Below are 26,355 nucleotides of genomic sequence, written 5' to 3' on the forward strand. Positions count from 1 at the left end.
GCCAGGATGCGCGAGGTGTAGCATTTGGTACCCAGTAGGCTACCGGGCCCAGCTTCAGCCTGTCAGCGGAGACCCTCCCATTGGTGGTAAGTTTTGTTATTGTAGTCACCTGATTGGCTGGGACGAACCGTTATACTAAACGTCGGACTAGCCAGACATTCGCGCACTCAACAGCTGACCGTGGAAGTTGGCGTGGTTTTTTTCTAGCTGTGGCAAAAAGCCCGTATCGGGAAGTTGTCTTCTATTAAATTCAAAGCGAATGGTTATAGCCTAATAGGAGGGCTAGTCAACTTTACGGACTCTAATTTAAGGTAAGCGACTCACACTTAATGTTTTTAAAGTCCTATAATGAAGCCTGGGGGTATGACTCCTATTCGACCGAGTGAATCGCCATGGGCAAGGAGGGGTCGGTTGGTCGTTTCGTCAGATCAGCCATTTACTGAAGAACAATACATTGATAAAGCATTCATAAAGTAGCCTATGCTACAGTAAATGGCATTTACGTTATAGTTTAATTTATACCATGTGCTCAAAACTAATGTGCGTAAACGTGGATGGTGAAAAACTGAGACCTAGCCAAGTCCATCATATGTAGGCTACCGGAATCATGGCAGCTCACGTGAAGACTGTTATTGTTGCTTCAAATTACCTCTCAGAATTTCTTGCAAAACAATAGAAGTGATCTTTGTTCACTCGACATGACAAAAAATGTCTGCGTATCACGCGACCCATCATCTCGCCAGAAGCGCCTGTTTAAAATGCCAACCCAATGGATGTCACATTTGCTGCGAAGGGATGATTACTCAGTACATTACTGCTCCAGTTGCCTTCCCTCTCAGCTGTTGCAGCATCGGAGTTTTCCGATCCCGTATTCTTTGCCATGGGAAAGAGTGAAAGCTGTACTGTTCTATTCTGTAGTCTTGTGAACAGAATGCATTGGTTACCAGAGTCGATTTGACATCTCACTTCTCTATCTGGTGTTCTTTGCCAAGGGAAAGAGATGATGTACTGGTCTATTCTGGAATCGTGTTTCAGATGACGGTGGCTCAGTCTTATACAGTCGGTTTGATAGTCATTTCCACCAGTGGTGGTCAACCTGACAGTAACTGAAACTAAACACTGTGGAACTGTTTTAACATTTGACCTACCTTGACCATTTGACCTACCTTGGCTCAGCTTCGCCTCATCCACTTTCATCATGATGAGTTGACATATTGAGATATTTGAAAAAATGGTAGATGCCTCTTTGAAAGTCTGCCATGAGCCAGAAGGCAACTGTCAGAACAGCCTAACCTTAATGGAAAATTTATAGATGCAAAATAATACAATCAGGAACATATTACGTCCATCTTTTTCTGGCACTTGACTCTAGGCAGTGTTTCGAGGGTGTATGTTTGACATCAGATTTAACAAAAACCTTCATTACTGAAGGGAAATTAATTCATTTCTAACTGTTTAAATTAATGGTTTGGATGTCACAAAATCAAAAACTGAGTCAGGTTACAAAGTCAGAAGTAGACTATTCCTCACTATTCACAAACTGCCAACTGGCAGTGCCAGTCCCTGACAGTAAAACTCTTGACTAGTATTGTTGGATAGCACTAACCAGTATATAACTACCACTAATAACCAGTCAAGTTGCCACCACACCACCCGTGGACCAGTTTGCATCAGTTATCATTTCAATTATAAGTCAATTGTTTTTTAAAGTCATGGTCTTCTAAAGAAATGAATATGTAGGCCTACTCAAACTACATTAGAGAGAGAGAGAGAGATCAGAACACTTTAGTGGAGATTAGTCTGTGGAGACTGCTGGCTAGTTGGTGGTCTAATCATTACAGTATGTCTGGAATGGTGTGTTGGTCATGTGAAAGTTGTCTTTTATAATATTCTACCCTGAACCCTGAGTTCAGTACAGTGTGTTCCTCTGTATGCCTTTTGCAAGGCCAAGACAATGAAAAGTAGTACCATTTCAACGGTCTCCAAAAAAATCTAGCCCTTTTCTAGGTATTGTGCCGTTTGCGACGTGTTGGACAATGGAAGATTGGAACTCAATATGCCTAACGTTTATTCTGTTTCCTGAAGAGCATGATAAAATGTATGATGACAGAGTTTCCTTGGGTTAGGCATTGTAACAACTTTACTGTATGAACAGTTTGTCAAGTACGTGAGACACTTTATGCTGTGGGTATGCCTTATCTCTCATGAGCCATTATCATGCAGAAGACTCATGCTACCGAGTTATTTAACAACTAGATAAGCTTTTCTAGAGTTGAGGAACTTAAAGGCAGTTCACGGCAATGCCCATAGCACACCACTTACACTTGCATGTACTTCTGTAGCATGTTACTTTGTTTGGGGTTGTTTGCATTCACTGTTATCACACTTCAAACTTCTATCTTTGTCTCCATATACATAGCATATTGAATGCTTTTTGTCCTTGAGTAGATCATTATGTTTTCCTCAGTCTTGGATTGTTACAGAGGACATTAGTTTCTGGTTGTAGCTTCTAGTTATTCAATAGAGTTGGCCTCTTGTGTAAAGCACTGGTGTAAAATAAGCGCACTTGTGTGAGCTATGTGAAGGACAAACCATCTGGGAAAAACAACTTGCTGGAGGATGTTCCCTATTCAATAACACTTCCTCTCTATGTCCTGATCTATTAACATTTTTTATTATTATTATTATTATTATTATTATTTATGAGCACCTTCGTAATGTGCCAGTCATCCTGAGAGTGGGAAAAAAGAAAGAGAATCAAAAAAGACACTTTGTGATGTTTCGATGTCTGAGAAATAAAGACGGCCATTAATTTATTTTCCCCCTTGTTCTTCTGTCTTTGTCTTTATTCTGTCAAACGCACTGAAGGGGCCTGTTGCTAAGCAATTCAGAGAGAAGGCTGTAACTGCTCTGTCTAAACGACGGCGTGAGATTGCTAAACAAACATGGTGTTTGCAGAAACACTTATCCCAGCTTATAGAAAAGCACATATTTGTAACATATTGTAGGAGAAGAGATGGTCTATAGCTACAGTAATCCTCCCCATATTTGATGTTAATGTAGGATGAAGCTAACAGAGCAGCCAATACTTTGAGGTCTTTGGCCGTGATTTGAACATCCTCTTACTGACCGACTCTTGGGGAGCCAGGATTAATTGGGCAGGAGAGCACTCCATCTCCATGGCTTCTCTCGAGGAACTGTAGCGTCCAGTTTAGCAGGTTAATTTAAACAAAGAATATGCAACACCCATTATTGACATTAAACCTTAGGCTAGGCATTTCAAGGAGCCCTCATTGCTTCACCACAAGTGCTCAACGATGGTCATCGATGCTCAACGCTAAGTATTCAGTGTCCCACAAAAGTCATTCAAAATCAAGTTTACACGCAATACCTCACGTGGCGTCCACTCCCACCTTTCGATCCGACCACATCATAGGAGTGCATGTTCACTCATACTCATTGGCTATCAATTTCCGTCATTGATTTTGTTTTTCCTTCCTCTCCCATCTCTCTCCATCCCATCCTTTTCCAGGGCAGGCCACACACACACACAGTAGATTGTATTTCATCCTTGCAGTTTTAGACACTTTATCATTGTACAAGCAATTCCCATCCAAAACTTACAGAATAGCAAAGTACACAATACATTTTTGGCATTATTTGTCATTTAGCTGAGACTCTTATCTAGAGGACAAGTGCCTTGGTGGCACAAGGGGTACAATGGTAGTACCACCTGAGATTAAACTCAAAACCCTCCGGTGTTCCACTTAGATGGCCAGATCTCCAACCACGAGATTACATGCCAACTAGACACTTGATTTGCATGAGGATGTAAAATAAGCCCGACGATATCTGTTCCTCTCTCTCCATGTATTTTGGTAGGAGGGTGCACAGACTCCGCTATCTAAGCTTAATGAATAAGGAAGCTGTCCCCATCACTTCTTTATGTTAAACGGTTCATTCCTGTGGCCGGTCAATAGAGGTGTTATCATAGTTACAGACATACACTCTGTCCTGCTAAGAATGACACAAACTCTAAATGGCCTTTCTTAAAATTAAACGTTTGTAATTAGATAAACCGAACCGTTGCGGGATCAGTGTGTGTATAAGTGACCGAGAGTGTCCTCCTCCTGCAACTGAAGAATTTCCAGCTCAATACATTTCTTCAGGTCTTTAACTTTGCCATCAGAAAGGATTAGTGCTGATGCGACCGCCATGCTCGTCTCAAAGCGACGATTAGTGCTGGACGCACAAAACCCGGCCTTGAAAATCAATACTAATCTCATAATTACCGAACTTGCTTTTCAGCGAGTTGTAATTACTAATTGTGGCGGTCTCCGTCTCTTTCTGTTCCACTCTGTGGCTTGGCTGCATTGACCAATTGACCACTGGCCCCTGGATAGATAGCCCATGCAGGCACGCTGCTGATGAGAGAATGCAGGGGGACTAGATCAGCGGTCTCGGCCAACTGCGCCTTTGGAGCCCGCAGCTGTGGACGACGGCATGTGGCCACGGCATCCCCGGACCGCTTGTCACCCCGGTGATGTACGACACAGCTCGAACTCGACAACGGACACACACACACACACACACACACACCCAGACACATAAACTGCCTGTCGATAGATATGAACAAGGACAGCGAGTGCCACAGCGATCGAAAAAGCCTACTGGATTAGTGGGAGCCAGCCTGTGTGAAAGGAGTGGAGGGGCATGGAGAAAGATAAACAAAGGGCAGAAATCCACTAGGGCTTGATCTGCGTTAATGCCCCGCGGGGCATATGGGGCATGATAACACTGTTGGGGTCGCACTGTGCCACACTGTACTGCCCTGGCATCATGCCCAGGATCCAGTGGGCCCTGTCCCTGGAACTACTCCCTCCCCAGGTTTGTGCCCCCTTTTTTTTACCAGAGCGAGGGTATTTGTCGGGGTATAATTGGTGTAGGTAGCTGAAGGTGCGTTTGTGTAAGAAACAGAGAGAGAGAGAGTGAGAGAAAGAAAGGGTGAAAGCAGAAGAAAGAAAGCAACAGAAAGGTCCTGCATCTAAATGTTATTTTGTTTTAGTCCTGTTTTATGTTTTTTTTTTATGTTAGTCACTGTGCTATGCCAGGAGAGGCCAGAAATAATGCTCACTGTGACTTTTGTCGTGATTTTTTTTCTGACTTCTTACATTGCGTGTTTCACACCCAGGATATGTTGAAATGGTCTGGCCACATTTAACGGTTTCCCTAACTGTCTAGCAATCGACGGCACCTCGCAAACATCCTCATTCACAGTTTGTGGTTCCTCAAATGTCTCAGCTGGACTATGTTTTTTTTGTGTGTTGCATTTCTGAAGCCATTCTCCATTTAGAGTCTGAAAAGTCTGTGAGGGAACTTGGAGGGAAACCATAAAAAATGTTTTTTGGGGTCCGGCTTGGAATGCACTGAAGCATCATGGGATTGATTCTCATGCACTGACCCAGTTCTGGGAGAGAACATCCCTCCTCCCCACCCACACACATCCCCATCCCCCTTTACCCCCACTTTGCTCCACATCCCACCACTACCCCCCCCCCCCCCCCCCCCCCCCCCCACACACACACACACACACACACACACACACACACACACACACACACACTTCATCCAGTAATCGGACTGGGACAGGAGAGCGTGCTGGAGCAGAGGGGTCCCTTGTAATTGAGTGAAAGCAGCGTTAGTGACTAGCTGGATGTGGTCAGTGTTGCGCTGAGGAAGTGGCCCATCACAGAAGCCCGGGGTGGAGGCGTCGTCTTCTTCTGGGGGTCAGGGTGGGCGTGTGAGCCTGGGGGTGGTGGAGCATGTGGGTAGTTGGGGATAGTTGCTATTTAAAAAAAAAAAAAAAAAGCCACAAAAGTCCATTTTTTCCCACAGTGCTCGGGATCCTAAGAATGTGAAAGTACAAGTTCATCGCAACAGAGCAGTTCTTGGCACGGCTTTCCCTGTGCCCCCTTATCAGGTTTCAGTCAAAATGTCAGAGAATTGCACAGCCAAGTAGATTGTATTTCATCCTTGCAGTTAGACACTTTATCATTGTACAAGCAATTCCCATCCAAAGTGACTTACAGAATAGCAAAGTACACAATACATTTTTGACATTATTTGTCATTTAGCTGAGACTTTTATCTAGAGGACAAGTGCCTTGGTGGCACAAGGGGTACAATGGTAGTACCACCTGAGATTAAACTCAAAACCCTCCGGTGTTCCACTTAGATGGCCAGATCTCCAACCACGAGATTACATGCCAACTAGACACTTGATTTGCATGAGGATGTAAAATAAGCCCGACGATATCTGTTCCTCTCTCTCCATGTATTTTGGTAGGAGGGTGCACAGACTCAGCTATCTAAGCTTAATGAATAAGGAAGCTGTCCCCATCACTTCTTTATATTAAACGGTTCATTCCTGTGGCCGGTCAATAGAGGTGTTATCATAGTTACAGACATATACACTCTGTCCTGCTAAGAATGACACAAACTCTAAATGGCCTTTCTTAAAATTAAACGTTTGTAATTAGATAAACCGAACCGTTGCGGGATCAGTGTGTGTATAAGTGACCGAGAGTGTCCTCCTCCTGCAACTGAAGAATTTCCAGCTCAATACATTTCTTCAGGTCTTTAACTTTGCCATCAGAAAGGATTAGTGCTGATGCGACCGCCATGCTCGTCTCAAAGCGACGCTTAGTGCTGGACGCACAAAACCCGGCCTTGAAAATCAATACTAATCTCATAATTACCGAACTCGCTTTTCAGCGAGTTGTAATTACTATCTGTGGCGGTCTCCGTCTCTTTCTGTTCCACTCTGTGGCTTGGCTGCATTGACCAATTGACCACTGGCCCCTGGATAGATAGCCCATGCAGGCACGCTGCTGATGAGAAAGAATGCAGGGGGACTAGATCAGCGGTCTCGGCCAACTGCGCCTTTGGAGCCCGCAGCTGTGGACGACGGCATGTGGCCACGGCATCCCCGGACCGCTTGTCACCCCGGTGATGTACGACACAGCTCGAACTCGACAACGGACACACACACACACACACACACACACAGCGGTGTCAGTCCTCACGCCCCAGCGTCTATTTCAGGTCATGATTTGCACTTGTGCGTCAGACTGTACATTGTGTGTGTGTGTGTGTGTGTGTGTGTGAGTGTTTGGCTAGAGTCTTGGAACGGAGTTGTACTCCGACAGCCAGCTACAGTGTTCACAGTGAATGGACTATGGAGAAGAGTCAACCCACTGACTGGAGAGTTGAAGTGGCACTGTACAGTACACACAAGCCTTCAGCACTGGCTGTAGGTGGCTGTGTATAGGGGAGCAAAGACAGCCAGGGCCAACTAGAAGCTGAAGGAGAGTCCAGGTGTTTGGAATGGGTCCACTTCCAGTGCCTTGTCAGTCTGGACCTATTTGTTCATATGTAATTCTATTAGTATTTCTTTCCTTCAGATAGGACCGTGAAGCGTGATAGGAAGCGAGTGGGAGAGATGAGATAGTGAAATGGCCGTGGATCACATTCAAACCCGGGTCCCGATTGGCACTTGGACCCAAATGTGATATGGATGGTGCAGCCGCTTGTGCCAGAGCCCCCCCACCCCCAATTCGATCAGTAATATTTAACACTTTAAACTAAACACAAAGTAGTAGGAGAATAATACTGAGGGAAAGACATGATTTGGAAACAATCAAACAGTATAGCTAATCAAGACAGCACCACAATAAATGGTGTTTTTCTCCTCTCCCTTTCTAGCAGACGTATTCAAGCATTCATTCTCACAAAGCAGGCTGCAGTCCTTTAATCATGATGAAGAGGAAACCACACAGGGCTGCGTGACTGCGACTGTGTCTGGCCTGAAGAGCACAATATCTCCCCTTTTGCTTATCACTGGCCTCCTTCTGGAATCATGCTTCTCCTCTCTTCCTGCCCCCTCACTTGTAGCGTCCGGGGCGGGCGGACTACTTAGTGCACTATATAGGCTGACTACATAGGCTACAGTAGCTGACTACATAGGCTACAGTAGCTGACTACATAGGCTACAGTAGCTGACTATATAGTTATTCATTGTATAGTACCCTGTATGGTGGTTGAGTGGATGTTTTTCGAACACAGGCTTTGTGTCCACGTGTGGACTGTGTTTTGGAGTCCACGTCTGGTCTGACTGAACTGGCACATGACGAGAGGAAGACATGAGGAGGCCAGTGCAGGGGAGAGAGGCATTGTACTGCCAGCACACTCCAAAGTGCAAGGGTTGGGTTCTCATACGCCAGTTTATATGCCTTTTACAACCATTTAGAATGAGGACAGGGCATAATGTGACACCATCCTGTCAAACTGTGGCATGAAATGGACACTGAACACAATCCCCTTGCATATACAAACGGTGCATGTTACACCATAGTGCCATACCAACCTTGATATTATCATGACATTGCATGAAATATTTTATTTCAGTGTAAATCATGCTTTAGCTTATTATATAATAAAATATAAACTTAATAACTTAAAATATAAGTTATAATGTCAACATTGCTTTGGTGTACGTGTGTGTCAAACCGACGTTGCCCAGGCTAATCATACTATTTTGACACTAAAATGCTCTCACATCTCAGTTATGCATATTTTGTCCAACACCCTCTGAGTCATTGAGTCACTCTGCAGTGCTGGGGGCTCTGTGAGTGGTGGTGGTGGTGTGGCGATGTCACTGACCAGTGACTGTAATTTAGCCGTGGTTTCAACTCCACTGAGCATTTTCACAGAACCCTGTGGCAGCACATTTTCACCAAGCGCTTGCACTGGCAGTCGGCGTTTGCACACATACACACACACACACACACACACATATACTCTCTCTCTCTCTCTCTCTCTCTCTCTCTCACTCACCAGCCCACCCACACACACACACCAGAGTCCAGGTCACTGTGCTCCGTCAGCATCTATTGGTGGCAGCTGCTTGGTGGCTTTGTCAATAGCCGACCTCACCCCCAGCCTGTACCCCGGTTACTGAGTGCAGTAGCAACAGGAAGCACTCGCGGAACACGGAAAAGGGCATGCAGGGAACACAGCGCCTGTCAGTCAAAGGCAATTCTCACCAGGAAAGGCAGGCTTCTCACAGATCTCATGATCATTAGCTAGGACAAACAACAGACACCCACTCTATCCTTGATAAACTGGAGTGCCAACATGGGATATGTAAGCCTGAGTTATCTCCTCTGGTGTTTTGCTGCAGGCATGATATAGGTCAGAGCCCCCGCGGCTTTCTTCTGTAGGTTAGTGTTGACTATGTTGCTTTTCGATTGGATATGATTGTTGAGTGTTGTGAATTAAAACAAATTGTACATTATAAAATGTACATTACATATATTATCACTGCTTAATATTCATGTGTATCTTACTCTATTCATAATTAGAAGAAGTTCAAATTGATATGTTGCTGTGTCATCCATGTTTAGCTGAGAGGGGCAGTTGCACTTTGTGTTTCTAAAGTGACAGATAGCCACAAGGTCATAGCGAGACTGCCAAGAGCGAATCTGTCTTTTAAACAAATAGATCTTGAAACAGTTTTCTACACAAGAGTTGTCTCATGCATATTCATGTCTGGGTTGGGCCCAATGACTCACTGTCCCTTCTCCTTTTTAAAATTCTTAAATTTAGACTGTTTAGAGGGGAGGATGGGTGAATCTTCTGTATGAAACAGTTTTCTTCACTCCTTCAGTGTGCATCATTGTTAAATATATTAAAATATGACATATTTTTCCTCAGAACATTTTGTAAGGCATAATAATGGTTCTGTTAAAGGGCATGGTGTGTCAGTTATAGTCAACAATGATGATGCATAAATCCCACCGTTTCAATTTGAACCCCACCATTTTAATATTAATTTTCACCATTGTTGTGGTCACAGCTTAACAGCTGCTGAACACGCACATTCATATATTGCAAAACTCCTGGTGCAGGAAAAGTGAAAATCGTTTGCAGCATTCATCTTTTTCGCAACCCTGTTCTTGCTACGCCTGTTCTTGCTACGCCTGTTCTTGCTACGCCTGTGCTCTTTTCACACCCCTCCGCCCTAGAGCTAGTCTCAAGAGGTCAAGGCCGAGAGAGAAACAGGGTAGAGGGCCGCTTCGGAGGAAACATATCAGGGAGTCTCCACCTACCCCTTACTCTACTCCACTGCACGTCACATGCTGCAGACGGACGGCCAATTTCCTGTTTGTTCGACTCTCCACTCTCCCGTCCAGTCCGCCCCCCCCCCCCCCCCCCCCCCCTCTCCTCTGTTAGCTCGACTCTCCGTGCTTCTTCCACTCAACGCGCTGCTGACAGTCACACACACAGTGAATTACTGAGACACTGGCCTTGGCCACTTTGGCTGTCCCGTCACTGCAAAGGAATGGGGGCCAGTGTGTGTGTGTGTGTGTATGTGTGTGTGTGTGTGGGGGGGGGGGGGGGGTGCATTGCCTCGTGGTGGGGGCCATGAAAGAGTCTCTCTGTATGGAGGTCCACACATCTGGGGTTGTGTGTTGTGTGGACGATTTGTGGGGGGTGAGGGGGGTGGGTATGTTGGGTTGGGGGGTGTGGGTTGGTGAAGGCGGAGGACGGTCCAATAGCAAGGCCTCTGTTGGCTCGGCTTTGACACACAGGGACAATGCCAGAACTGTTGAGAAGGGGGGAGGGAGGATGACCCTGCACTGATGTCCCACTGTATGCGTGCGGAGATACAATCAAAGTTATTGTCAGTGTCGTCGTTCACAATTTCAACACTGGGATGTCTGATTCATGAGTTGGACAATAGTTGATAGCCTTGCAACCTCCCCAAGACAAGACTATACTGTTCGATCGTTCACTTACCAAGTCTGAATCTGTCCGACTGAGATATTGTTTATTGTTTTGGTAAATAGATCAAATGTAGAAGCAAGCCCCATTAGTCCTGAATGTAGTAGATCATTTTTCAATGGTGTATCAACAGTTATGGTTTAGCTGACTGGCTAGCTGTTCTAACTTCTTTTTCTGTAACACTTTCTCACTCCTGTCAAATTCTCTCTCTCCTCTCCTCTCCCCTCATCTCCTCTTCTGTCTTCTTTTGCAAGGCTGTGATAAATGTAATGTAATGTGTCTCCAGTAGAGAGATGTGACACACAGAGGCAGACAGCAATTCAACTGTCTGTGTCTTTCATATCCTGTTTTATTATCGGAAGCGGGCAGCAGGCACTCGTGCCGCATTAAAGCCACTGGCAGACGTGTAGATTTTCCAGTTTTACTCTTCAAGGACTAGCCATTCAGACACACACACACACACACACACACACACGACAGGAAGTGAACAGACTTTGAGTGACCTCATGCTGTGGGAGTCCATTTTGTATGCAGCGCACAGGGTCATTATTTGACATTATTATCTCTCTGCCTTCTCCTGTGCACCTCCGATTTGTTCACTCTCTTTTGTTTTCTTTTTTTCTCTTTCCCCCCTCCCCACCCAGATGGCGAATGGTCTGTGAGCACGACAGGCGTCGGCCGCGCAACAGCCGTCTGCTGCCATGACAACCAGCCGCTGCAGCCAGCTACCCGAAGTGCTGCCGGAGCGCTCGGCCTCGTCTCCCCTGAGCGACCGCGCTGACGGGCGCGACCCTGAGCCAATGAGCAGCGTGGACTGCGGTCTGGAGCCCGCCCTCCCAGGGAAGGCCATGGAAGACGAGAGCTGCCCGACGGGTGACGGGGAGAAGGCGCACTACTACATGCAAGTGTCCGCCAAAGATGGGCAGCTTCTCTCCAACGTGGTCGGAGCACTATCCAAACAAAGGTATGCTGCCTGCTCATCAACCGGTGTAGCGGGGCATAAACAGCTACAATGACTTTTTGGAGTTGATTTTCATTAAATGCATATAACACAAACTATAACACAAACTATAACTATAATCTGTACTGTAGCTTGTTAAATGTATTATTGTTGTTGAATAAAGGAACACATGTAAGCATTGTAAGCAATGTAAGCACAGTTAAGTAAGTAGTGGAGGTACTGATGAGATGTATCTAGCTTTGTGAATAAGGGAATTTTGGCTTTGGCTTTGGCTTCAGCTGTTGAACCTGGATGATTCCTAGCTGTGTAGATCAGATCAGAAACCCTAATGCATTTAGGTTAGGATCATATTATCCAATGAGGCAATAGTTTCTCACATCTTCATCCAAATATTGCCCCTTTCAATCTCAGTTGAACCATCTGGGGTGTTGTGTTTCACTTGCGGTCGTTTTTTCTTGTATCATACGTTTGTGAGCATGCCACTTACTAAACCAAAAGAAGTGAATTCTCAGAATTTGTGAGTCCCAGGCTGAGTTCAGAACCCTCTATGGTGAGCAGAAGATTGAACGTAGAGCTCCAGTTGCAGAGCTATTGGAAAAGGGAGCAAGGGATACCACAATGGCAGCCACACCACTGCTCAATGTAGAACTTCACTTTAGGACAACAGTATTCTGCCCTATTGAAATACTTGGGGCTAGAGTTGACTGGGTTCACTGTCTTTAAAAACCCCTACTGTTTATTGTTCTCGGGTGGTTCTTGGCCGTTGGGAGTCACTGATTTTGAATGGTATGATTTTTTTTTTTTTTTTTTCGGTCGATGGTGATGGTGTTTCTTCAGGGGCATTTCTTTTTTAGATGAGTAACTTTTCATGGTGCCAGACAGCTATAGTCACACACTTGTACACACACACACACACACACACACACACATGGCAAGCAGACAGGCCCCGTGGGGGCGAACTGCTGCAGAGGCACAACAAACGACTGGCTTGTCTGCACCCGAGAAGGCGGCGAGAGCAAAGTCTAAATTTAGCACTTTGATTAGCATGCGTGACGGCATGCTTTGTGATACACCCGGCCCACGTGTGTGAATGTGTGTGTGTGTGTGTACGGGGTGGGGGGTGTAATGTATGTGTGGTTCATGATTATGTGTAAATGTGTGTGTGTTATATGTATGAATGAGTCCATGTTTGTGTGTTAGCGTGTGTTTGTTATGCATGTGTCTGTATCTTTTGCTTTGTACATGTCCATGTATATTTCCGTGTGTGTGTGTGTGTGTGTGTCCATTTGTGTGTGTGTGTGTGTGTGTGTGTGTGTGTGTCCATGAGTGTCACAGTCCTGTGCGGTGCCTGGTCCCACACCTCCAGTGGCTCCCTGCCCAGCTACCCCGCCCAGCGATCTGCCCCCGAGTCCTCCGGGCCCCTCCACACTGCCCGCCCCACACAAAGGAGAGGCCTTAGCGTCCGGCAGCTGCCACAGCTGCTCCCAAACACACTAGCACCGCCACCGCCTCAGACCCACCCCACCGACCGCCCTGAGCCCCTAGCCAGGCCACACCAGCCCCCGTCCCCCATGCCACCTAATCCGCCAGCGGGAGGGATCCGCTCGCCAGACTGCCCCACCGCCGCGCCCACCTTCAAAGTCACGGCCACGGGCCGTTGGATCTCTTTAGTGGACGCCCCGCGCGGCACCACACCGCACCTCGGTACTCGCCGGGCCACTGTGGAGAAATCCCCTCATGGGCCGCTGGTGCGTGAAGCAGGAGAGGCTTTGATGTCCGTGCAGAGTTGATGGCTGAAAGGGTTCCCAATGATCTGGTCTCGCTCTTTGTAGGGCGGCTACTCTAAGCCTGTGAGGAGGGGGCCCTCAGTTCAGAATTTAGGGGCACCATCAATCTTTTTTGGGATTAACAAACCAAAGCGCTTTACAGACTAAATTCAGACTGTATATGTTTTATTATAGATCAGATTATGTGTTATTACAGGCCTGTGTGGGTGATCAATAAAGTCCTTACCCCTGGGACAGAGCATAAATAGAGAGATGGCAAACCAGTTAGTGGACATGTTATTCTGGCAACCATTGGATTCTGGTTCACAAATTTTGCCCGATAACAACACACTCATATAGCGGTCATGCACAGCAGCCATTTTATATTAGGATATTTATTTGTGATGCACCTGGCCCACATGTGTGAATGTGTGTGTGTGTGTGTGTGTGTGTGTGTGTGTGTGTGTGTGTGTGTGTGTGAATTTATCTGGAAATAAACAAAGTGTCTGATCAGGTTATGTGGTTTTAGCCTAGAAATCTAGACGCACCCTAGCAGCAGCAAATTAATTTGCTCAGCCTGTACGTCTAGTACCAAACCATAGGGATTTCTATTGGCTGACGCCGTGGACGTCATCCAATCACAGTGCTCTATTTTGTTAGAGAGTCTTAAGGCGGGCTTAACAGGATAACGACAGTCCTGCGATGGTGAACAGCAAGGAAGGTGGCTATGGCGATTGTTTGAATCGGCGTTGGCGTCAACTTCTTGAGGAGTTGAACTTGTGCTTTTCTTTGAAAGTTCAGCAACACAATGCACTTAAGTCATTCCTTTCGAAGAAGGATGTATTTGCCGTTTTGCCGACCGGATACGGATATGGTCGTAGCGCTGGCCTATTGCATGGCAGTTTGAAAGACAATTCTCTGCCTGCCCCTTGGAATAAGCGAGGTGAATGGTTCGATTCCAGACTATAGATTTCAATGATATAGGATGTCCCACCAGGCTAGTGGTTTTACATACTGCCTCTGCTCTTTTAGGCGGAAAGCGAAAAGCTCTTCGTTCCAAGTCAGCCCACATATCCAGGGGAACGTGTCAGAATGACACACGCAGGGCTGACGCCTCGCCCGTCTCTCAGATTTATTCTTGTCTAAACTCAACCCAATTCCATCTGTTTGAAGGTGCAAGACTGAAAGCCGAGGCCCTTGGAGTAAATTGTTGATACTTTGCAAACACCCGCACCATTAGACTCGAGAAAGATGTGACGAACTCTCACTGCACCCCTGGGTCAAGTGTGGGCCCATCATTTCTGTCCTGCTTGACACGCTCGCGATTAAATTTGAAGTTCACGTCCCATTAGTAGCTACCATTGCCTACTCTGTGGTCTCCCTCATAATAAAACTCTGTCATGGCTGTTTGAGACTGGGCAGAGAGGCTCAAAACATCAGCCAGACATCTTATATCCTTAAACCTTGTGGAACTGAAATGGTCATGCGTCAAGTAAAACACATTAGACAGGCCAGTCTCAACAAAGCGTCCTAATGTAGGTCATTGTTTGATATTTGTTTTCTCATTTTTTTTCCCCTTTCTTCTGGAATGTTAAACATGCCCACCGTAAGATTAGACAACTTGTTATTCACATGCGCGTCCTGGTTATTTGGTCAGTCAGGGCCGGGGATTACTTGAAGTTGTTTTTGAATGGCCAGATCGTATGTTGTTTGTTGTGGACATCAGGAGAGTGATGACATTACGGCCAACGATTTGAAGAGATTTCCTGAAGTGCTTCCACAGCAGGCTGATTATACTGTCACAAAGACAACGACACAAACATCTGCACATTATAATCTTCATAAGAGGCTTACGCCCCATATAGGAAATTAGTAAATCATGAGATGGCTGCCCATATAGTTAATGAAAGAGGGGGGGGGGGTGACATATGCTGACTTAATCCTGATTTTGATTATACTTTCAAAACAAAATGACCAAAAAATGCTTAAGGTTTTATAGTCTTTGTTGTATTTGACCGAGTTATTAAAGAGCTTTAGCCGGTAAGTGAAGCATCAGATCACAATTTAAACAGAGGACCATTTTTATGACCATGTCAAATGGCGTTAACTGATATGCTATGCTGACACAAGGACTATATTTATGCCACTGGTTTCCTGTGTGAATTCCTGTGTTGTGTCGTTGGCTTGCTGTAGCAGCGCATGAAGCTTACAAGAGTACCTGACAGTCTATTTATATTTATATACACACTTAACAACCTACGCTCTTTACATAATGTCTCACTCTGGCTTCACTTTCTCTCATTGACTGTCTTTTTCTATCTCCCTCTCACTCTCTGTTTCCCTTTCTTTCTCCCTCTCTCTCTCTGTTTCCCTTTCTTTCTCCCTCTCTCTCTCTGTTTCCCTTTTTTCCACAGTAGCTGTCTCCTTTATTCACATATTTATTGACAAAAATACTCTCTTTCTCTCTCTTTCTCTCTCCCTCCCAACCTTCGAAAAACTGGTTTTGATGATGGTTGGCTTAAATTGTTTCTTTGATGTTTAGCATCACAAAGTTGCTTATTGGAATGGTATGGAATGGTACCTACCTATTAAGTTTTTAAAAGTCTCTAAAAGTCGTCCCCCCCCCCCCCCTTACTCTCCCTCTCTCTCTCTCCCTTTCTCTCAGTGTGCTGGCGGAGCGGCCCATGTGTCGTATCTGCCATGAGGGTGGGGCTCAGGAGGAGCTGCTGTCCCCGTGCGAGTGTGCCGGCACGCTGGCCACCATCCACCGCAGCTGCCTGGAGCACTGGCTCTCCGCCTCCAGCACCAGCTTCTGCGAGCTCTGCCACTTCCAGTTCAGTGTACAGCGCAAGGCGCGGCCACTGCTAGAGGTGAGCGGTGCGACCATTGTGTGTGTGTGTGTGTGTGTGTGTGTGTGTGTGTGTGTGTGTGTTTGTGTGTGTGTGTGTGTGTGTGTGTGTGTGTGTGTTTGTGTGGATGAGTGTCTATGTGTGTCTGTGTTTGTGGGCCATGGGTGTGTGGTCTCCACCACATGCAAGATCTATATGCATCTCCTTCTCTCTCTTTCTCTCTCTTTCACAGACACACATGCATACAGAAACAAAACAATGCAAAAACCTCACAGTGAATTCAAATACACATTTATGCATTTGTCTCTCACTCACACACTCACTCAGTGAAAGAGCCCACTCTTCTACACAGACATGTAGATTGATAGACACCCACACATGTTTGGTCACGTGTAGTATCAGCTGTTTCGAGTAGTCTCCCAGGTTGTCACTGGTACATGCTCAAAACACCACAAACAGCACCACAGGGTTTCGGACATGACTAGCGTGTACACGTTTGTTTCAGCATGCCCAGTTAGTCATCTGGGCTTTATATTTTAGCTCCATTTCATGTGTTTATGTATTAACATATGTCGCTAGTGACAGACAGTGAAGAGGGTCTCTGTTTGCTAGTAACTGCCTTCAGTTTCCAAGAGCAAGTTAAATTTCCAACAACAAGTCAAATTTCCAAGAGCAAGTGTTACAGCTCATTGCACTGCCAATTCATACCAAAACACATAGTGTGACATGACACAAAAGGCCTGTCTGTGGAGTAGCCTGTCTGTGGAGGTAAGACCTCAGACATTAAGTCAGTTGGCTGATAAGGTTGTTGATGGGTGTTTACAGCACAGAGTACAATGTAACTCACTTTTCATTCTGCTCTTATCTATGCCTTTCGCTGACACTTTTATCCCAAGCAACTTACAGATACCAGCCGCAGGAGCCCGTCTCCCTGTAGCAGCTCAAGGTTAGGTGCCTTGCTCAATGGCACAACGGTGGCAGCCAGGAATCAAACCCACACCTTGCTACTGCATGTTAGCTAAGTTCCATATTAGCCACGATACTACACCACGCCTTACCACAACACTACCACAACCCACAGTGCACTCAGACTGCGCATTTACACATAGCAGACAGCAATTAAAAATAAAAAGATATAGCATGTATATAAAGTATTTGTTTCAACCACTAAAACAATAATGTTTAAAACAATGTGATACGATGAGATCATGTTGTTTCCACTCTGAGAGCCCAGGGACTTTTGGTAATCCCTTTTAAACATATAATTTCCTCAGAATTACATTATCAGTCTGGGCCCAGAAGCATTTTTGTGTTTTGGCAACAAAGAGAAATCCAAGTTGCACCTTTAAGCTCTTTGCCTCTGTGTGTCTGTGTGCGCCGTTGTGGAGACGCCTACACTCAGTGCTTCAGTGCAGAGAGGAGCAGTAATGGCCCTCTGATAACAACAGCAGCAACAACAACAACAACAACAATGAAGGGAAATTTGAATATCATCTCTTTATCGCCTGTGAGGGTGGTTGGATGCCACTAAACTAAATGAAGTATTTAGCCGGCAGGTCTTGAAGCACCAGTCCTCTCTGGACAGTAATGGCCTGGCAGCGGTTCTAAGCGATGTCCCCCCGCTGTGGCTTCGTGTCACGTTAGCCCAGCAGTGCTATAATTGCCGAGCTCTGGAGCACAACTCATCCCATTTGTTCAAGCATCTATTTCCTCGTCACAGTGGCATTTTGGGCGCCATAATTATGCCCTGACGACAAAAAAAGAAAGAAAACAAACTGTTGCCCACAGCTGAATTGGAGAGCTTTAGGATTAACAGCCATTTTAGCCGAGATTTGGACAGCAAGGAAAACCAAGATGTTTTTGTGTGTGTGTGTGTGTGTGTGTGTGTGTGTGTGTGTGTGTGTGTGTGTGTGTGTGTGTGTGTGTGTGTGTGTCCATGATCTTTTTCTGGCTGCCTGCAAAACAAAGCAGTTGAGATAATGGGTGTTTTGTGCTGTCTTTGGCTACGTCTTGTGTGTGTGTGTGTGTGTGTGTGTGTGTGTGTGTGTGTGTGTGTGTGTGTGTGTCAGGCTTGTGCAAAATTCCATAATTGAATTAAAACTGGCTCTTAAATTCCAATTCAATTCTTGAATTTCACTTGCATTTCAATTGAGGTAGCAAACAGGAAGCAGAATTGCAATTCGAATTGTGCACAACCCTGGTGTGTGTGTGTATTTAAGTCCAAGGTGCACAGTTTTAGGTGCACAGTTTTGTTCTCATTTTGCTCCATGTCATTGGGAATGTCACTGGGAGGCAGCAATATTATAGGCAGGATGCTAATTGAATTCGGTCCAAGGCGAGGCGGGCGGCTTCTCGACAAGCCGAACATCCTGTTGGCCTCTAATCCACTTATGCGCCGCCTCTCCAATGCATCAACATCAAACACAGTTAGAGAAGCCCTTGGCCCTCAGCATCCGTCGTCCACTCACTCGTTCACCCTCTCGAGGTCTAACGGAGCCGCGTGGCACCAAATGATCTCCGGATTGACTGCGCGGATGTGCGTCTGCTGCAAAGTAGCCAAAGTCACCACAAGCATGGAGAGATATAGCCTAGCTGCTCAGTTCTCTCCCTCTCCCTCCTTCTCTCTTTCTCTCCCCCTCTCTCCCTCTCTGCAGAACAATGGCTAATTACTTCCAGGATTATCTAATGTTTCATCTCTCCCTGGAGTAAGACAGAGTGGTTGGAAATTGCTCGGCATCAGTCCCTTCCTTGTGGCAGTTCAGTTTTACACTTTTAGATTCAGAGGGAGGAATATCTCTGCATTTCTCTTTCTTTTTAAAATGCATTTTTTACATTATACAACACTGCAACAGCATGTTGTAGCAGCACTTTGTATATTCATGGCCTTTACCACCCATTAACTTCATTCCACTCATTTCTCTGACAGGTTTGTATCTCTCTTTTCCCTCCCTCTCTTTTTCTCTATTTATCTCTGTACTCTCTTTCTGCCTGCACCCTCATTCTCTGTTTCTCTCCCTCTCTTTCTTTCTCTTTTCCCCTCTCCCCCTCTCTTTCTCCTTCCCTTCCTCTATCTCCTGCTCTCTCTCACCTCCTCTCTTCCTCCCACTCCCTCTCTCTCTTTCTTCTTCTCTTCCCTTGTCTTCCTCTCTCTCTCTCTCCCTTTCAATTCAATTCAGTATGCTTATTGGCATGACAGTTCATGAGGAAAAGAGTGTAGCAGTGAAACCTGTTTTGACCCTGCTCTCTCTCTCTCTCTCTCTCTCTCTCTCTCTCTCTCTCTCTCTCCCTGGTCAGTGGGTGCGTAACCCGGGCCTGCGGCAGGAGAAGCGCACGCTCTTCGGGGACATGGTGTGCTTCCTGCTCATCACGCCGCTGGCCACGATCTCGGGCTGGCTGTGCCTGCGCGGCGCCGTCGACCACCTCCACTTCTCCAGCCGCTTGGAGGCCGTGGGCCTGATCGCCCTCACCGTCGCCCTCTTCACCATTTACCTCTTCTGGACGCTGGTGAGCGCCTGGCCCGCACCCTCCCCTACTAGTCTCCACACACACACAGACACAGACATACACACACACACACACACACACACACACACACACACACACACCAGGGTTTCCACTGTCCGGTAATTACCGGACATTGGCCGAAAAAAAAATGAAATGTCCGACAAAATTAAATCTCTCCAGTCAAATTGTCCGATTGAAATTGGCTAATAATCCCGTCCCCCTAACACAATCTGAATTTGAGAATAAGCCTATATTAAAGCAATACGTCCTCTGGATATGTTTTTAAATGTACAGGCTCTACCGTTTGAAAGCTATTAAACAACACGCATAGCCTATGCTGCATTTCAAATAGGAAACATTTCAAATAGGAAGCGCACGCTTAAAACGTATAAGTAAGTATATATACTTTTTTGATCCCATGAGGGAAATGTGGTCTCTGCATTTATCCCAATCTGTGAATTAGTGAAACACACTCAGCAACACAGTGAGCACACAGTGAGGTGAAGCACACACTAATCCCGGCGCAGTGAGCTGCCTGCAACAGCAGCGGCGCTCGGGGAGCAGTGAGGGGTTAGGTGCCTTGCTCAAGGGCACTTCAGCCGTGCCTACTGGTCGGGGTTCGAACCGGCAAGTCCGAAGCGCTAACCAGTAGGCCACGGCTGCCCCAAGGAGGACGTCCCTGGGTGGGCCAGGTCACGTCCATGTTAAACAACGAACAAATGAGTGAGGCGGTTCAAACATGGCCAGGCCCAGGCAGACTAGCCTTAAAAAAAAATTTCAGAGGCCAGACGAGCTGGATGATAAATTGGTAACGTCTGAAGCCTCAGATGTCCGGGGTTGCGGCCGTTCCAAGACACTGCCATTCTCCGTGTACACTGGACATGCAACTGTGTTCTGTACCCAAAGCATACAGTAGGCCTATGCTTTCTCTGTCTATGATCTGCAGGGTTAGGGCCTCCTCGACGAGGAGATTGCTGGTCCGCGGATAATTTCCGGCACACTATCATTGTATGTATGATCACGGTATCATTGAACCGCGGACCGAAAGAAAAATAAACTAAACATTTCCCAGAATAGGAAACATTTCTTAATTTATTGTTATCAAATAAAGAGGCATAGCCTTAGGGGGTAGTGGTGTGAGCGCTCATTCTTGTGTGTGCGCATCTGTGCAAGTTTAACAGTGGAACCACTGGAGATAACGCAGCAACAAACAACGTAGCTTTTTTAAAACAATGAACGAAGCGGACTATTGCTGTCCATGAAAGCATAGATACTGGCTAGATCTTGTGAGGCATGTTTACGTAAGTTAGGCTAATGAACATGTTGCATTCTATTCAGCCTGATTATGTCATTCTTTAAGCTACATAGCCTGTCTCCAGTTTTCCTCAACTTAAGCGATAATAGGATATTTGACCGGCATATCATCAAAATGTCCGGAAAACGAAACCTCTGCCACTTTGACCGGCACCATTTTTTCCTAGCGGAAACTCTGATACAAACACACACACACACACACACACATACATAGAAGAGGAGTTATAAGATAAGATAAATATTATCCTTTAATTTTCTCACCATGGAGAAATGTGCACAGCAGCAAAAGTTACCGGAAGTATAGAATTGACCTGTACATGGCTCCTTGCAACTATTCCTTACCTCCACCCTTATGGTGTGTTTTACTCTCAGTGCAGAAAACAGACTGATGAGGTAACAGGTTGATTCAAACAAAACCATCATCGGCAAAATGCTGCAAGCAATTAAAATAAATATTGTGTTCGTTATTTGTTGTTTTTCACCTCTGAGTCACGAAGCTCTCCCTTACTCTCCATTCCCTCAATTATGTTCACTCAAAGCAACTGTCAGACACCCAGGTTTGATGATCTGAACACTAGAAGCAGATGAATCATCACAACAAAGCATGAAAAGATGAAACATCAAAAAGCAGTGAAAATATGCTGCAGCATATAGAGAAAGATCACCTCAGGCTTTTGGTCCAAGCACCTCAAAACTGAGCATCCATCACTATTATGGAAATTGCAACATGAGAACATGAGTCACTGTCGTTGAGTGTCTTGTATTTAGCAGAGTCTGTAGTGCCATTGATGTGTATTTGCAGCCTTAACTCATGCTGTTGTGTAGTGGTGGGAGGATAAGAATTGCACTGTCTGAAAGAACCAGTGGGGTACGATGACACAGTTTGACAAGCAGTCAGGGAGTTAGGGCCAAAGGAGCTTGCTCTGCTGGACTGTGGATTGTAATGGATACTGCAGCGCCACGGTCATAAACTTCCTCGTTAGCATATTTTTAGCCTGGGCATCTGCAAAAGCAAAACAATAACTCTTGCCCAGGGAATGGACCACACTGTTTCTCAATTTCCCCTTGAAGGTATCCACAGAGATGATAGCTTCTGTTGGATCCCTGAAGCTTGTCTCCAGCATGAAAAAATAAACCTATAAGATCTTTTTTCTAATAACTGAATTTAAAATGTAGGCAAGTTGTTCTTTAATGCATAATTCATTGCAATATATGGGTGACCACTAGCCTGGAGGACCAGACCCAATCTGAAAGATGAAGGGTCTGGCCACAAATAACGTAATGGCCCAACTTGAGAGGGGAGGCACCAAGCAAACCAATATTAACTGACTGATTCCGGACTTTGACGCAATTGGATAACACTACGACTGTCATCTGTTTAGCTTGCCTCTGGCCCGCCTCAGATACACAGATGTGATTGGTTCCCCGCAATGCAAGGGGCAAAAGTAACATTACCGATTACTCATTGCCAGAGCCTCTTGCTGAGCCAATTGATATTGTGCTCCCGCGAGAACTCTGGATTCCCAGGGTAGGTGACCACAAGATTTGAAATATGGAAATGCATTTTTATACAGTGAATATGTTTTAAAAGCACAGGTTATTGGCTCTCAGAAGTGTCAAAGAATTCAACATGATGTCATGCATGAACACTTTTAAAATGATATGCAAATATTATTTCATGCCAAAGCTCTAGTACCTCTTGAGTTGACACACATGTAATATATATAAGCTCTACTGCATAATTTCTGGACTTTCTGTGAGCAGTTTTGTATTAATGTTTGTTTTGTCTGTCTTGTCTGGTCTCATCTCATTGACTAAAAAAACGATGAACAGCACAGCCTCAGTCCAAGGCGAAGACCCTGAATTAACTATAAATCAACCAAATAGGGTACATTCTGGGTGAACCCATTTGCTGTTTTCCATGTATGCTCTGGCTAAATATTACTACGCACACTCTAGCTCTAATTTCTTCAGTATGTCAGTGCATGACACCATTCTGTCTATCCTTAGCCTAAGGATAGACAGAATAAAGGTAAACAAAACTCATTCACAAAGTGAATAGAGTCTGGTCACTCACAATTGGGATACCTTTCCAACAGTTGCATTGCGACAGGCGCTAACTTTGAAATCATTGATCCAGCCTAACCAATCACATTATTTAGTAATTCATAATGTTAATTCCTACTTCGCCTAAACTTTACAAACTGACATTAAACAGTATTGGCAGTCAGGAAACAATGAATGTGGCCCTACCTTTGCTGTAAATAAATGTAGACATTCTTCCGACTGCAATTTTTGCACGCATTGCTACTACCGTTTACCACAACCACTTTCGATTTCAAAACTATAGCGCCATCCCCTCTCGTCGCTGACTGGGCAGGTAATCTGTCTACCGATGGAAACGTTAGTGAACTATGGTGTCCCAAACTAGTATCTCACTGAAAGGATATCTAGGTAGGCGTGGTCAGGCTAGTCCAGCCTTGCACTATTATAGTCATTTTGATGTCATTTGGTGTATTTGATGTCATTCTTTGTCCATATGGGACAGAGCCTCATTGCCTCCTCTTTGCCTTTTCGCTCCACAGGTGTCTCTCAGGTATCACTGTCGGCTGTACAATGAGTGGCGGCAGACCAATCAGAGAGTGGTTCTCCTACTGCCCAAGTCTCACGGCGAATCGTCGGTTAACCCATCGCTGCCCGGCCCGCCCCGAGTCAAACGGCCCTCGAAAGAGACAATAGTCTGACGTCGGCCCGTCACAGCACTCATTTCAAAGCCAAGCAAACAAACATAAAACAAATGCGGAGCCAGATGGATGGAGCTGGGAAGCTGGTTGCATCCCAGCGTGAGATGCTGTCGTTGCCATTGGGATAAGGGCAAACTTATGTACTCACCCTCTCGTAAGGTTCCTGAATGCGCCCCACCTGTACAAAGATGGCCGCCTCACCTCTAATGGAACATCAGCATGGCTTTTGGGACTTTATCGACCTGCTGGGTTTTCAGATGAAGAAAGAAACTCACATCAGAGTCTCTGTTGTGATGTTAAAACAGGATTATGTAAATGAAGGATCACGTTTGAGATGCGTATACGTGTTAAGGGCCATGTCAGACACACATACACACACACACACACTTTTGAACTTTGATTAGCCTACCTTGATCTGAGGAAGGTTAACTGGGGAAACTTCTCTACCTAACACCCTGTATCACATACAGTGACACATCTGGGAGCACCTATGTAAAATCACATTGGTCTTTATTGTAGACCACTGAATAGCTCCACTGGTGCAAGGGTGGTTTATATGTGATGATGAAAAAAAGGCTCAGGCAGTGGTGGCTACTGAGGAAGAGAATGTCTCTCCTCAGTGTCCCTTCTCTAACCCCCCTGAGCCCCATATTAATGCTCAGTCATAAACACTGTCGCATTATAAGCTCTTTTGCAAGGCAGAAAGGACAATACATGCAGTATGGGTGTAGTGTCCAGAGCTGCAGGGAGAGACACAGAGGCTTTTTTGAGTGAAAACAACACTGAAGTATTTAGCATTGCACGTAATTATTGTTATATTCACCAACAGTCCGTTAGAGATCAAATTGTGGAGTTGTTTGGGTTAGGATATGGAGCCCCATAAGGGTCATGGTGGTGATTTTATAGAGCTTTGGTTGTGAGGGAATACAAAAGTATTGGGACGGAACACAAAACTACTGAGAGGAAATGATAAAAGTATCGAGAGGGAATGCAACATTTGTATAAGGAATGCAAAAAAAAAAGCCGCTACCATAACCCTTTGGGGGCTCTATAGTTTGCCACATTTATGTTGTTTGTCTTTGAAGCACTAGTGCTTATGAAAATAAGCCCTCTCAGTGAAAAGGGAGGGTTTGATGCACTGGAATTCCCTACTGCTTTCAATATGAAGCATCAGTGTTGAGCTCTGAGGAAAATTTAATTTAATTTTTATTTCATTTTGTTCAAGTACAAATTTGGAGAACATTTTTGTAGACTTTTTTTTTCAAATACTCACACATTGTGAGACTTTTGTGGACCATAATTGACTATAATATTGGATGTAGATACATTTTCTTTAAGGGCCTTTTTTAGATTGGATTTATGTTGGTTTTACCTATTTGTGCTATTGTGTATATTTCTAATATACTTTTTTGTATTCTTTAATGTCACCACTGCCAACTACAGTGTCCTAGTGATATTTTGTGTGTGTGTGTGCGTGTGTATTGTTTTACTTTTGCTTTCTACTTGTAGTGGTTGCCAATGCCTTCAACTATGACAGGAAACGTCTTGTTTAATACGTCTACTGCTTAACCATGTATGCACTAAATGTGTTTGGGGCCAAAACAGTATCACATCTGGGCATAGTTGAGTTTGATGACACATAAGATTTGACAGCAACATTATTGTACATATTTCAGTCTCCACAACATTTCAGTTATGTCCAATCAGTCCCAAAGACTTAATCACGAATATAAATACTTGAGAAACATTGATAAAGCAGTAGTATTTATTGGGAGTAGTGTCATTCATTTGTTCAACCTGTTAAATCATGTTGGTTAATTTATTACTTTCAGTTTGATTTGACCTAGTATTTATATTATGAACACTTATATTAAGAACATGTGGTTCTGCTTTTATTTTAAGTAGATCTTTTTAGTAATTTGATGTGACCATGTTAAAGTAGCCTGTCTGATACAAAGTCTCTACTGGCTTCACTGTAGAGGGCAGACTTAGTCAAATACAAAGTCTGGTGCACCACAGAGAGAGAGAACAAGTTGTCATTTAGTAATGAACAGCTTTGAAAGAGTAAAGTCAGCGTAACCTTAGCCAGACCCAGACGGTTCTCCTAAATCATTAAGCAAAACCCAGTGGGAGTTTGAATGATTAACTAAGCCAGAGTGAAGGGCGGCACGGCATGCCAGGCATAACCTCTCCTGCCGACAACTATCGTGTTTATGGGGGTGTTTCTGAGCAGGAGAGGTCGTTGGAGTCCTTCTGATGCATCGCACACACATGGGATATTCCACATAGCCCTCACAGTCGGAGCATTGGGTAGGCGCTTCTTCACAGCTCAACTTCTGAGATTCGGCAGGTAAATATTTAAAAAATGGTGTG

The 26,355-nt window shown here is 45.1% G+C and overlaps 1 protein-coding gene across 4 annotated transcripts; it reads left to right on the forward strand.

Moving 5' to 3' along the window:
- On the forward strand, positions 1 to 25,750 carry LOC121679953 (E3 ubiquitin-protein ligase MARCHF3-like). 4 transcript variants are annotated; one of them, XM_042059044.1, is made up of 5 exons: positions 1 to 86; positions 11,489 to 11,808; positions 16,237 to 16,441; positions 19,715 to 19,924; positions 23,824 to 25,750. In XM_042059044.1, the coding sequence occupies exons 2-5, from the start codon at positions 11,546 to 11,548 to the stop codon at positions 23,980 to 23,982; spliced, it is 837 nt and encodes a 278-aa protein (XP_041914978.1). In that variant the 5' UTR covers positions 1 to 86; positions 11,489 to 11,545; the 3' UTR covers positions 23,983 to 25,750. The 4 variants fall into 4 exon arrangements, with proteins under 4 accessions (XP_041914978.1, XP_041914975.1, XP_041914977.1 ...); XM_042059041.1 differs by lacking the exon at positions 1 to 86 and adding an exon at positions 161 to 311; XM_042059043.1 differs by lacking the exon at positions 1 to 86 and adding an exon at positions 9,116 to 9,203.
- Positions 25,751 to 26,355: the final 605 nt, after the last annotated feature.

The sequence above is a fragment of the Alosa sapidissima genome, chromosome 13 (genome assembly GCF_018492685.1).
Source record: "Alosa sapidissima isolate fAloSap1 chromosome 13, fAloSap1.pri, whole genome shotgun sequence".
In the NCBI taxonomy this organism is placed as follows: domain Eukaryota; kingdom Metazoa; phylum Chordata; class Actinopteri; order Clupeiformes; family Clupeidae; genus Alosa; species Alosa sapidissima.